This window comes from Cryptomeria japonica, chromosome 10 (genome assembly GCF_030272615.1).
Source record: "Cryptomeria japonica chromosome 10, Sugi_1.0, whole genome shotgun sequence".
NCBI classification, from domain to species: domain Eukaryota; kingdom Viridiplantae; phylum Streptophyta; class Pinopsida; order Cupressales; family Cupressaceae; genus Cryptomeria; species Cryptomeria japonica.
The window spans coordinates 154546581-154561116 of NC_081414.1; the positions used below are offsets into that span (position 1 = coordinate 154546581).

The 14536-nt window shown below is 38.1% G+C and overlaps 1 protein-coding gene across 2 annotated transcripts in view; it reads left to right on the forward strand.

The window, feature by feature from the left end:
- LOC131047993 (BTB/POZ domain-containing protein At4g08455) overlaps positions 1-13216 on the forward strand; it is a 49938-nt gene extending 36722 nt beyond the window's left edge. For both annotated transcript variants that reach the window (XM_057981812.2, XM_057981811.2), the window contains exon 3: positions 12543-13216. In XM_057981812.2, the coding sequence (XP_057837795.2) occupies positions 12543-13016 (474 nt within the window). In that variant the 3' untranslated portion in view covers positions 13017-13216. The remainder of the gene's footprint in view (positions 1-12542) is intronic.
- Positions 13217-14536: the final 1320 nt, after the last annotated feature.

Here is a 14536-nt window from a genome sequence, read left to right on the forward strand (position 1 = left end):
ATATCTTAAGTTATACGCTTGAAAGGTCCCAAATTCTATGCCTTAAGTTTTGATGCTCAAAGACTAACTTTAATCTTTTGTGTAGGCATCAAATGGCGACCCCGGAGTCAGAAGATCAACTACTTAGTAGACTCTCAAAGAAGATCGGGCAAGGACAAGAACGACCTCTCCAGTCTAGCATCGACAAGGACGACCTTCTTCGTTCAAGCATCATCAGGAATAACCTCTTCCAATCTAGCATTCCAAGGCGAGATACATCATCATCCTGCACATCAAAGACAAAAGAAGTCAGAGCAAGGGTTCGTTGAAGAAGCAGATAGTTTCAGATGAATTAATTAAAGCTAGCTTCTCAGCATCATCGAATTGGATATCTACCAAGTTGCAAGTATCAGACAAGGTGGCATCCCAGTCATCACTCCTCCAGTCGGATTGGTCCACTTCAGCATGTCCAGATTCAATGTACCTGACTCATTAAGGGTGGCACAAACTTCGATGTACCTACCCCAACTATCCATTGGTCGAATTTTTTAGAGAAGACATGTGTCCAATTAATACAATTATTTCATTGGTCAGAATTGAGTTTGTTGTAGCAAACCCTAATTAGGGTTTTCATTGTAGAATCTTGGCCATTGATCTCAAATTGATCTTAGCCATTGAATGGTATTAAGGGCACTATATAAGTCCCGACTCTTCATTTTTGTAAAGGCTAATAAAGAGTAGTTAGAGGAGGAATAGTTAGCTAATAGTGGATAGTCAGTTGATAGAATAGCAATTAGAGTAGAGTAGAGAGAGAAGGCAAAGATTGTTGCCAAGATGTTGTAAAAGACTTGTAAAACTTCATTGAAGAAATGGTGAAATTTATGGGTCGATTCAACAACTTGCATGGTCTCTATACTTCTCATATTTGATTTCATGTTATTAGATGAGTGGAAGAAATGTGTTTGATTGATGGTGAAATTCGTATATCCATACTACTAGCAGTTTGTTGATTGCAGACTTGCCTTGTGTAGTCAACTGGAATCATTCAGCTTAAGCTTAACTTCAATTGTCGCTTCTTCATTGATATGCATCAACTTGATGGTGTCTATGCCTGTGGTGATGATCTGAACATCATAAAGCTTTCCTCCGAAGATCGCACTAACCTTGTGGAGATGGTCCTGCGATGTCAAAACAAGACTTAGTTAGAATTTCATCAAAGATCAATCATTGCTCCTACATTCTTAGTATCAGAATTAGATCCTTTCCTCGCCCTCATCCTTTTTCCTTTTTTTTCAAATCTAAGCCAGTGAAATCTTGTGTTCCAGCAATATTCAAAGCAAATCAGACGTTTAGGTCGTCAAGTGTAAGTCCCCTTGTGATTCCAGCAAAATCACATCATACCACAGAGAGCTTATCCACACGTAGAGATCCTACAGAAAAGAACCTTGAAGTCATCCCGATTGATCCTTTTCGCGACATCTTCAGCATTCGGAGACTTTATTCAAGAGAGGATAAGGTACCTTTAGGTATTTTATTCTGTGTTTGGTCGTGTACAAAATACACATCAACAGTACCTAACATGGACTAGTTGCTGGGACCCATCTCCCTAAGTTGCACTTAAGGGGGGGGGAAGGGTGTGTTGGAGTAAATGTATTTTACATTTATGTTTACTTAAGTCCAATTTAGGTAACCAACATATTTTATTATTTGTATTCCACATTTCCTAAGTGCATTGATATTAGCATCATAGTAGTTGTACCTACCCTACCTACCCTTGCATCTCATTGGTGTTCTCATCTCTGCTCTTGCCTTTATAAGCAGAGCTTTTGAACATAATTATTCATCTCATCAATATATCATTTCCTGGTGATTTATATTTTCTCTCTCTGTTATGGAAGTTGTAGCTGTTGTGATCCTAGTGCAAGAGCTTTCCTCTAACAAGTCTAACAATCAGGACTTGTGAGAACAGATATGGGTTTTTCTGTGAGAATATATGGAGTGCATTGGGATAACTCAAAATTGATATGCTCCTTTAAATTAGACTTCAGAAAAGATGGGTCATAGAGATTTATTTTCTTTGTGACAAAAGATGAATTAGCAGGTATGGATTAGATAGGATGATTTTTCTTGCATTGGGATAAGTCATGCTTGCCATGCTCCCAACCCCAGTGAATCACTAGACAGTTTTCATATCAGAAGTACCACAGAGTCTTAAGCAAGTATGAAACAAAAGTTTATTCTAAACAGAAGCTTTAAAGCATAATAAGAGAACTAACAATCTCAAAACTTTATAGTAAAAATTAGTTAGAATCCAATCTTTCTTGCAGTATTGGATTCTTGGCTGCAACTAGTGTTATCTTCAGACTATTTAGGCAGATGCCAAATATTCTTTTTAAAGTAATGAAGAAAAACTATTTAATTTCGGTCTTGGTACATATTTATTATCTAGATTAGCTACACTGTAAATGTATTTCAATAAACTTGACCACTTTCTGCAGTTTCATATTGATATCACGTTTCCTGTTTCTTGTATATAGCAATTTCTCCTTTTACTCACCTGAATTTCTTGTATTGTTGTCATTTACTGTTTGCAATTCTGTAAAAAGGTCAGTGCATTCCTATACGAATCTATAAATATTGAATGCTCTTGGATGAAACGGGCATTATGTGTATTTTTGTAAGGCCACTATGAATTAATGAAACCCATAGGAGGCCATTGGTAATGAATGCAATGGGATGTAGCATTATAATATTAGAGTAGCTAGATATGCCTCTGCCTATCCCCAAGTGCGCATAACCTCATTTCCGATATGGACACGGATACACATTGGATACCCCATGCATGCCCAAAAAACTTCTGATTTTCCAACCATGCCAGATACTGTGTGATTTGATTTAAAAAAAATCTGATGTAAATCTTCCTAAACTTAATTTAGAAAAACTTAAATCATGCAAATATTTTTGAGGAAGACAAGTGAAATGTTTCTGTATTTAAGCAACCCATTTTTCTGGGTCTTCTTCCTATGCAACTCTACTATTTTTTTAGCATTTTAATTTTAAAAATGATTTCTTTATAATTTAATATTCATATTATGTTGTTTAAACATTAGAGATTTAAAAAAATTAAAATTTAGTTTTTAAATATGAATAAAATTAAGTAAAATACATTTAATTGTTTATTCTTTACTAAGTTATTAATATTTAAATTTAATACTTATTTAATTTATTATTTATATTTATTTTATTATAGTTTTCTTTTTTTTGATTGGATATAGTATATTTTATTAATTTAAAAAGTTTACATAACCACTTTTAAAGAGTTCTTAAACCATCTACAAAACCCCAAACCACCCTGCATTTACTAAACCACTAACTCCCACTAACCAAGCAAACCTGCCCTCCAAAATTTCTTCAAGCACCTCAAAAATTGGCTCGTTACAGTATCTGAAGTGTATAGAGAATAAAAAACAGTTTTGAAGAGAAACAACAAAACAGGGATTAACCCCACGACCAACAAAAACAGAGAAGTGACATAAGCACAGAGACATGGACACTACCCAGAGGAACTAGGGTCCACTCGCCTTCTCTTCTTTGCCCTCGTAGTCAGACCTTCCTTTTCCTCAGCTCCAGCTTCTTCTAATGCTCTAGCCTCCTCAACGGCTCACTGCAATTCCGCCTCTACCTCCATTAAATCTACAAAAATCTTAAGCGCCTCCCAACCAATATGAGCCTCTGCACTGAAACTTGCCCTTGTTTGATTATCCCGCCACCTCAAGAAAGGGGTGTAATTCTCCTCTGCAAAAACGGTGGTAATTCAAGATCCCTTCGCACAAATCAAACCCTTTGCCAGGAACTGCCCACTCGAAGATTGATTCCATTCCCAGCCGATACTCCTTCGAGACAATAGCATGCATCACTTTCTTCATTGGCTCCACGACGCACTCCAAATGCAGTCCCCATGCCAGAATAAGCAAGTATACATCCATGTTCGTCCTATATTGGTGCTCCACCACCCCAATGGATTCACCCTGCAATCTCTATACGCACTTCACCAACCTTTCATCCCGATACAGAAACAAACCATTTCATCTCCTCTCTGAAATTGGCCGGAGGAATGGACAAAGTTGTTTCTTTGTCTTCAGCGTAAAATTCGCTTCCATTTCTGGCTTAACTGACTCTGCCTTCACCTCTACCAAGCTTACTCAAAGTTGTAATTAATCCAACTCGAAAGAAACAGAGAATAAAATTGGAAACCTCACAAAAGCACTAAGTTTAACTCAATTAATCGCCATTAATGTACTGTCCTCAGACCGCCGCCTTTCAGCCACGATAAAAGGGCTCGCATGCTTCCCAAGGTGGTGGGAGATAATTTGCAATAAACACTCGTACTGCCCAGGGAATTTAAACATTCCAACAGATACCATCTCACATCCACCATTAATGTATCTTCTTTGACAAGTAATTCCCACACTTCCCTGCACAAAACTCAATATTCAGTACACGACGACACCTCAACACATTAAAACCAACTCCATTGAATGCCAACTAGGTAGTTCAGTGTACCTCCTCACCTATAGTTCCCCACCACCTGGTTGCAAGGGGGTCCAATTCACACGCCATATTAGACAGATAATCCGCCATCTCATTACCTGCCCTTCTAATGTGTGAAGTTCTAAAATCTTGAAAAGATCGTAATTTTGAGCAGATGATTGAAATGAACTTGCTGATCCACCAAATTGGAGAGAAACCCTGAGAAATGGCATCTACAACGTCTCTTGAATCTCCTTCTAAGTGGACCTTCGGAGCTTTTAAATTACTAGCAGTTCAACCACGAGCAAAGCTGCTTGAGCTTCTGCTTCATTATTTGTTCCATCCTGCAATGTCATGTCCCCTCTCTAGCACTGCCTAAACTCAGTGAATAAATTCGTTAAGTGTTGTTGCCTCCCACACTCAGATTTTTGAATAAGGAGGAGTTGTTTTCAATAAGGAATGGTGGGTCCAGTTTCACTTAAGTGAGTTCCTATATTTCAGTCATGAGTTGGGGCCATCAGCAATCTGCCTTAAGATGATTTTAATAAACATCCTATGCCATCTTTTATATACGCGCTCCAAGTATTAATTCCTTGGGTTATTGCCTAAACTTCAGGACTTAGGGTTATGCGCTTGTTTTAGGGCTGGGTGTTAAAAGATGGGTTTGGAAAAAGAGGAAGGGTTTTTTTTTGATGATATTTTCTTGTTTATTGCTGCCGCTGCTAGAGCCTCTGTTAAGGACAAAAACCTTGACTGGGCTGAACCTTGTATACCCATCCATGGTGGTTACTATCATTGTTCTATGATCTCAGACATTCCGGCCAGAAGATACAGTTGTGACAATGGACTCCATAATACCTCGTGCTGCCATAGGGGTGTTGCTGTGCATTGCTAATAAACCGACCAGTCACCATTGATAGGAAATCTTATGCTTTGAGCGATTACAACTTCTGAATAATAAGTTGATATTGGTATTTATCTGGATACCTCATAAAAGTCTTTGATATGCTATTTATATAATCTGTATGATGTCATTGGTATCAAGTAAACTATGGATGTCATTACATTGTTCAGATTTAATTAATGATGAACCCGATCATTGAATTGTTCGAGGGTTTGTGCATGCAATGTTTCAATTCTGAAGTGTTTTTCAATTCGATACCCTAGTTGGGATATTTCAGTGGTATCAGAGCCACAAACCCTGCCAGCCTGTGGGGTTTAGTTTGCTTTTTCATGCTTTTTCATTGCATGTTCTTGTAACAGGGTTCTATGCACTCCAGAGGGTTAGAATTTCACAGATACAATAGAAGGAGTAGGTTTGGACAACGTGAAGAAGCCAAAAATTATCCCAGCTAAATCCGAGATGGGTGAAAGAAGAGATGCAAGTTTGCCTAGAGATTTGAATAATCAATTGGATAACTTTTTGACAGTGTTCGCCCATCAGCAGCAGCAAATGATGCAACAGTTCCAGGACAAAATGATCATAGCCATAGGGCAACTGAGAACTGATCATGCTCGATCAAGAAGTTCAAGTAGTCATTACAGTAGAGGTGAGGTTGGACAGGGAAATCAAGATAGAACCGCCTCCAATGTGGTAAGGACATCTGATACAAGGTCTGATCGACCTTTACGTCCTCAATTTTTACCACGTCAAAATGACAGAGAACCCTCTCCTGAAGTAGAGGAAGAAGAAACTCAAGTCACAATTGATGTCATGGTGGCACGAGATGAATATATGCAGCTACCAGCTGATGTAAGGCAGCTAATGAACTTAAATCAGTACATGAACCAATGTAGGGACAAGGCCAGGAATCGTCAAGAAAGACAAGACAAGAGGCCTAGAGGTCTAGTGAGGCAAGCTTTCCAGCCATGGGAATATAAAGATGCCTTGAATAAGATAAATATTCCAACTTTTAATGGAATTGGAGAACTATCAGCGAGATCATGGGTTCATAAGTTGGATACCTTCCTAGCACTCAAGCCCATGGAAGAGGAAAAGGCAATACAGTTTGCTACCATGGATTTGGAAGGGGTAGCATATGACTGGTGGCATCACGGTCTCGTTTCCCAGGATCATGCCATGATTCAATCATATGAAGAATTTGTTAATAGGCTGATCATCCACTTTGATAGTTTAGATATAGAAGTTTATTACAGAGAGTTGGCTCAATTGAAGCAAACGGAACAGCTGGAATCATATATCAATGAATTCTAGAAGATTGCAGTAATGGTAGATTGAAAGGCTTAGTGAAAGCTCACAAGCCGAACTCCCTTGATGATGCCATCGGACTAGCTATGGATTTAGAAGTTTCAGCACCTTATCAGCCTCACAAAAAAGAATACAGCCCATGGAAAACTGAGAAAAAGGGTCCAAATCAGCAAAGGAATAAAGTTTTAACCAACCAAGAAGTATTCCTTCAAAGGCTGATCAAGAGTCTAGAAATGAGCTTAGGAGAAAGAAGTTATATTTTTCCTGTAAAGAGCCTTGGGAACCAGGACACCGCTACCTTGGTAAAGGCGAACTTCATTTAATTGAAGTTCACTCAGAAGATGAGGATGAGTCAGAGGAAATTGTTGAGGAAGATAACACACAGGGGTTTCAGAATCCACAGATTGAATTGGAAGATACTGCTGTTAGAGAAAATCCTTAGGTAGCTACTCTCTCTGGAATTCCGAGAGGTAGACCTTTTCGGCTGAAAGGAGTCATTAAGGGGCAGCGAACAGTTTGTTTGGTAGACATCGGTGCTAGTCACAATTTCATTGATGAGAGTCTGGCCAGTAGGCGTGGACTTCAAGCATAGGAGTTCCCTGGATTTAATGTGATTGTGGTAGATGGTTTTCCCTTGAGTTGTACCCGGGTTATACCTCAGCTTAAGATTCAAATGGGAGATTATACTTTGACAGGGGATTTTTTATGTTCTTAGTCTTAGTAATGTGGATGCTATCTTGGGTCTTCAGTGGTTGGAATCTTTAGAGAGGTATGTGGAAGACTTAAAACAAATCTAGCTGGAATTCATGGTAGAGGGCAAGAAAATAGTGCTGAAAGCTATGGCGGATGGAGGACCTAGAGTGGTCTCTGCCAAAAGGATGGAGGCTTTTTTCCATCATAATGACGTTGAGTGGCCATCCCATTCTTTTGTCTCTAATAATGCTGTTACAGAAAAGGAACCGGCCTATCATGTGGATATACAATCTATGTTAGACAAACATGGTGCAGTGTTTGGAGATATTCCACCAGGACGTCCTCCTGATAGAGAATTTGAGCATGTTATTGAGCTAGAAGAAGGGTCAAAACCAGTAATAACCACTCCTTACAGGCATCCTCGTCACTTCAAGGAGGAAATAGAAAAAACAACTAAGGAGCTGCTGAAAATGGGTCATATTAGGCCAAGTTCTAGTCCGTTTGCTTCTTTAGTGGTGCTGGTCAAGAAGAAATATGGCACATTGCAAATGTGTATAGACTATAGAGCACTAAATAAAAGAACCATTAAGAATAGGTATCCTATTCCTAGAATAGATGAGTTGTTGGATGAATTACATGGTTCAGTCGTCTTCTCCAAAATTGATCTACGGTTTGGCTACCATCAAATAAGTGTAAGAGAAGAAGACATATAAAAAACAACATTCCGTTGTCATTATGGGCACTTCGAGTTCCTTGTCATGCCCTTTGGTTTGACCAATGCTCCTGCAACTTTTCAATCTTGCATGAACTATGTTTTCCGCGAGCAGTTGAGGAAGTTTGTATTAGTACTTTTTGATGACATACTAATATATAGTAAAACGTGGGAAGAACATTTACAGCACTTAGACGCTGTCCTAAGCATCATGGAACAACAATCTATGTTTGCCAAAGTTTCTAAGTGTGAGTTTGGGATGTCAGAAATTCTCTACTTGGGTCATGTGATAGGTATTGACGGGGTAAAGGTACATCAAGAGAAGATTCAGGCAATCTAGGAGTGGCCAATTCCTAAAAATATTTATGATCTAAGGGCTTTTTTGGGATTATGCTATTATTACAAAAGGTTTGTGCGAGGTTTCTCCCAGTTAGCTTCACCATTGACTGATCTTATGAAGAAAGGGGCTTTTCAATGGTCTGCAGAAGCACAAGTTAGCTTTAAAAAACTCAAGGATATCATGAGCACATGTCCAGTGTTAGCACTTTGTGACTTTACAAACTCCTTTGTTGTGGAGTGTGATGCTTCAGGTTAGGGAATCAGAGCGGTGTTAATGCAAGATAGACATCCTGTTGTGTTTGAGAGCAAGAAGCTCAGAGATCCAGAAAAACTGTATTCCACCTATGACAAAGAGATGTTGGCTATCATGCATGCTTTAGCCAAGTTTAGACAATACTTGGTGGGTGCTAAATTTAATGTTAGGACTGATCATAATAGTCTGAAATATTTTTTGGAACAAGAGGATCTCAATGAACGGCAACAAAAATGGGTAAGCAAGATCCAAGTGTATGATTTTGATGTGGAATACATCAAAGGGAAGAAAAATGTGGCAGCTGATGCACTTTCTAGGAGGCCTACCCTTTGTGCAGTTTCAGAGATTTCGGCTGATTGGAAGTCACAGCTGTTGTCCGAATACACAAAAGATTCCTTCGCTTGTGACTTAGTGGATGGAAAGGTGCAAGATGAGAGATATACTGTAGTAGATGAAGTCATATATCATAAAAATAGGATCTACCTGGTGCCTAGATCTAGACTTAAGCATAATATCTTGAGGGAATTACCTGATACGTCTTTAGCTGGACATCTTGGTTTCTTTAAAACATACATGCAAGTAAGAGAGTGATTTTCGTGGAAGGGACTTAAAGATGATGTGCTGCAACATGTTCGAGAATGCCTGTCTTGTCAGCAAAATAAGGCAAAGCACACTTTTCCTACAGGACTTCTGCAACCTCTACCTGTTCCGGAACAAAAGTGGGAGGGTATTTCAATGGACTTCATCATAGGACTTCCCCGGGTATAGGGAAAAGATTGCAAATTCGTAGTAGTGGACAGGTTAACAAAATATTTCCATTTCTATGCTATTACTACTGATTTTTCTGTGTCTCAGGTTGCTGATATATTTTTCAGAGAGGTGTTTAGATTGCATGGACTTCCCAAGACCATTGTCAGTGACAAAGACAACAGGTTTATTAGCATGTTTTGGTAGAAATTGTTTCGGTTGGCAGGAACAAAATTGGCTTCCCGTACCAGTTACCATCCTCAGACGGATGGGCAAACAAAAATAGTGAACAAATGGGTGGAGGGCTATCTCAGAAACTATGTTTCGGGGCAGCAGCGAACTTAGGTCAAATGGCTGTACTTAGGTGAGTATTGCTACAATACTACCTATCATATGACTATCGGGATTTCACCTTTTAAAGCTTTGTACGGGTATGATGCTTTGCCATTTATAGACATAGCTTTTGATGATAGTAGAGTTCCCCGTGCAAAGGAAACTATACAAGATTATCAGGATATTCTCAAGGTATTACGAGATAACATCTTATAGGCACAAAACCAACATAAAGTATGTGCAGACAAACATAGAATAGAAAGGTCATTTCAGGTAGGGAACTTGGTTTTCCTACGTTTGCAACCTTACAGGTAATCTTCTTTGAAAAGCAGTGGGGCAGAGATGTTGAAACACAAATTCTATGGACCCTACAAGGTGCTAAGGCGAATGGGAGAATTTGCTTATGAGCTTGATCTCCCTGTAGGAAGTAAAATTCACAATATTTTTCATGTGTCTTGCTTAAAGAAGGCATTGGGACAACAAATTGCTATCTCTCCTGAGTTGCCGCCTTTGGATGAGGACGGAAAATTGATTCTTATACCTGAAGGAATTGCTGATTGGAGAGAGAAGAGATTAAGGAATAAGGTTGTCAAGGAATATCTAATCAAATGGAAGAACTACCATTGGAGGATGCCTCTTGGGAAGGGGAAGATATTTTGCAACACCCAAACTTGAGATTGCTTGTGGACCAGCAATCTGAGGAAGGGAGGACTGTCATGTCCCCTCTCTAGCGCTGCCTAAACTCAGTGAATAAATTCGTTAAGTGTTGTTGCCTCCCACACTTAGTCGATTTTTGAATAAGGAGTTGTTTTCAATAAGAAATGGTGGGTCCGGTTTCACTTAAGCGAGTTCCTATATTTCAGTCATGAGTTGGGGCCATCAGCAATCTGCCTTTAGATGATTTTAATAAACATCCTATGCCATCTTTTATATATGCGCTCCAAGTATTAATTCCTTGGGTCATCGCCTAAACTTCAGGACGTAGGGTTATGCGCTTTGTTTAGGGCTGGGTGTTATAAGATGGATTTGGATAAGGAGGAAGGGGTTTTTTTTGATGATATTTTCTTGTTTATTGCTGCCGCTGCTAGAGCCTCTGTTAAGGACGAAAACCCTGACTGGGCTGAACCTTGAACGCCCATCCATGGTCGTTACTATCACTGTTCTATGATCTCAGACATTCCGGCCAGAAGATACAGTTGTGACAGTGGACTCCATAATACCTCGTGCTGCCATAGGGGTGTTGCTGTGCATTGCTAATAAGCTGACCAGTCACCATTGATAGGAAATTTTATGCTTTGAGCGATTACAGCTTCTGAATAATAAGTTGATATTGGTATTTATCCAGATACCTCATAAAAGTCTTTGATATGCTATTATATAGTCTGGATGATGTCATTGGTATCAAGTAAACTATGAATTTCATTACATTGTTCAGATTTAATTAATGATGAACCCGATCATTGAATTGTTCGAGGGTTTGTGCATGCAATGTTTCAATTCTGAAGTGTTTTTCAATTCGATACCCTAGTTGGGATATTTCATGCAATCCTTGCGCCCTTTGGATAAGACTTTGCCCTCCTCATCATGAGCAACACAACCTGCACCTAATACTCCCAGTTTGCCTTTCGAGGCACCATCAAAGTTCACTTTGATCCACCCTTCTTCCAATCTAGTCCAAACACAATCCGAGCCCCTCCCAACACTAAGATTAACCTAAGACTGCCCATATTTTATTATAGGTTTCAATTTTAATTGAGATTTAAAAAATTATAAGTAAGTGAATTTTTAATTTTTAAGTTTTTTGATACACACACACACACACACATATATATATAATATTTTAATTTAGATTTTTTAATTATAGGTCCTGGTTTGTATTTTTTTTGCATCTTGTAAGTTGTTAAATCAACTTACAATTATTTATGTAGCAACTATGTGTCTACATTGCTTTTAAAGTAATGAAAATCTCCTCTAATAACTTAGAAAATTGTGTAATATGCAAATATGTTTTTTATGAATGTTGTGCCCAGCTGTACCCATATTGGTGGTCTTCAAAAATGGCTGTATCCATATTTGATACCATTTCCCTATCTTTATCCATATCTGTGTTTATGCAACTTTGGATAATATTAAATTATTAATAGATTAAACTAGCTTCATATTTACTAAAATTAGCTGGCATCTTTATGTCAAACAGAAAGACAACCTCTCATCATTTTGATCTGATGTGAACTGTTCAATAAGATTTATGGACTTTGCAGACACCATAATTTTAATTATAATAATAGAAGGTTTGTTGGGTTTAGCTCAAAGTTGAGTGCTTTGAATGATAGATTTTGAGTAAAATTAACGTAGGCACAATGTCATCGGTTTGCATGAAAACTTTTACAATGATAACGTCTTACCTACTAAAATCTTTTTTGTTATGGTTCTGGGGTAGTTTTGCAGAGCATGAAGAGGTTTGTACTTGCTATAAACTTGAGTGTAAGTTTGCCAAGGTTAAATGCATACTCAAGCTTGTAACCAGCTTGCTTTTATTAGCTGTAGGGAACCATCTGGCCAGAGGCCTATTTCTATGGGAATATTGATGTTTTTATAAACTAAATTAGACCTCTTATTTGCTTAATCTAGATGTTTGCTGTGATCAATGTTTTCATAGACATGTAAGTCTACAATATTTATATGTTTTTCTGTCTATAGTTTGAAGCATTCAATGGCTCTGATTTTGATTTCATTCTAATGATTAGATCAGCAAGTCACCTGTTTTCAAAGCAATGCTGGGGAGCGAAATGGAGGAGAGCAGGAGTGGCACCATCAAGATTACTGATTTCAGCTACGAAGTACTTCGTGCCTTTGTACACTACCTGTACACAGCTGAGACTTTTCCAGATGAACATATGGCCTTTGACTTGTTAGTGCTAGCAGAAAAATATCAGGTCAAGCATCTTAAAACTGTATCTGAGAAATTCCTAATGTCCAAGGTGAACAAAGACAATGCCATCATGACCTTTGCCTTTGCCCATCAGCATAATGCCAAGCATCTACGTGAGGCTGCACTTTCATTAATTATTGAGAATATGCATACTTTGACGACAAGAGAGGAGTACCATCTCTTGGTTGACAAAGACCCAAGACTGGTTGTTGAAATCTACGAGGAATATCTATCTAAACAAGTTAATACTGCAGTGAAGGATTCTACAAACTCATCAGTGAGATTTTAAATATATTTGTGGGAAACTTTTGTTAACTCAATTATGTCTAAAAGCTTCAGAGCCCTGGAATTATCAATTGTTTCTCCGAGCCATGATTTTTGTGCTTATTCATCTTTACTACTTTTTGGTATATTTTATGTCTTGTACCATAATAATATCATTTAACAACTCTGGAATATCCTAGTAAATGCGATTGTAATTTTGATTTATTTCCTGTGCATGAGGAGCCAAGGTGAATATATCCTTCTGAATTCTCTATTTACAGGGCTGTAGCTATAAGCTTCACAATGTACCGTGTGATTATGTGTTTTTGATACATAATTGTTTATCTAAGATTTAAACTCAGTTTTACTAAACCATGAGGATGTAATGATTTTCATCTCTCTTCTGACATGCCCAATGATATATTGCAAGTTTCAATATTAGGTTCTTTGGCTAGGTGCTCCATTACACACACAAGTTTGCGAGTTGAGTTGATGGATTATGTTTACATGTAAGGTCATTTCTTTATGATGGTTGTAACTCACAGAACATAATCTAGCCGGATTTATGCAATTGTTCAACTTTACATATATGGGCATAATTGGCAGAGTTCAACTGGTTTGCTATGCCCTATTTCAAATTCTATTTAAATTTCCCTATTGGTGGTGTAATCAAATGTGTGAAGCATCAGAGCATACAGGGGGTCCATATTTCCCTGTTTAAATTATGCAACTCATAGAAGGAGAAAGCAAAGGCGATACTAGAAATTACTATATTCAAAATCCAATTTCAGTTATTAACTGGAAGATAGTTTTGGTTGCTGTTGACTGCTACATTTCCGTGTAAGGCACATTCTTTGTAAGTTTGTAAGATTTCTTATTGGTCCTTTAACCATTCTGCTTGGTACAAATAATTGCTTTCATTGGATTCAGTTGCACTCAGATAGGTCTCACATAAAGTACTAGGGTTTTGAAGGAGCATTATCTGAAAATAATGCCTTATGTGATTTGGCCATGGAAGCTTGATTCTTGTGTTTGGAGAAGGTCATCTCTAATGAAGTCCATGAATGTAGCCATAATGCAGCTTAAAAACATGCTATATTATGACATTGTATATATCTTGTTCTTACATGACGCTGGGATTATCTTTACTGCTCATTGTAAATGAAAGGCATTGTGTTCTCAATCCTGAAAGAAAGAAGAGTTCTAGAAGGGCAAAAGGTAGAACAGGCACTGGAAAGGGAGCTTGTAATGTCCCCTTACTGTATTGCCCTAAGATCACATTTGCAACCAATTAATGTTAGGATGTCATCTTACCAAATAAATATCTTTAAATGGTGCAGTCCGAGGTCTGAAACCTGCAATCATAATTGAAACAACATATGCAGATATATGCATAAATATATTCAATATTTAGATAACTTCTCATATTCATAAACATGTAATAATATTGAAGTTGAGAGAATGGACATGGAGGGTCTGCCCGAACCGCTTTTCTATACCAAGCCTAAGAGGGTTGTCTACAACAGCCCTCTCCCATGGTGGCTT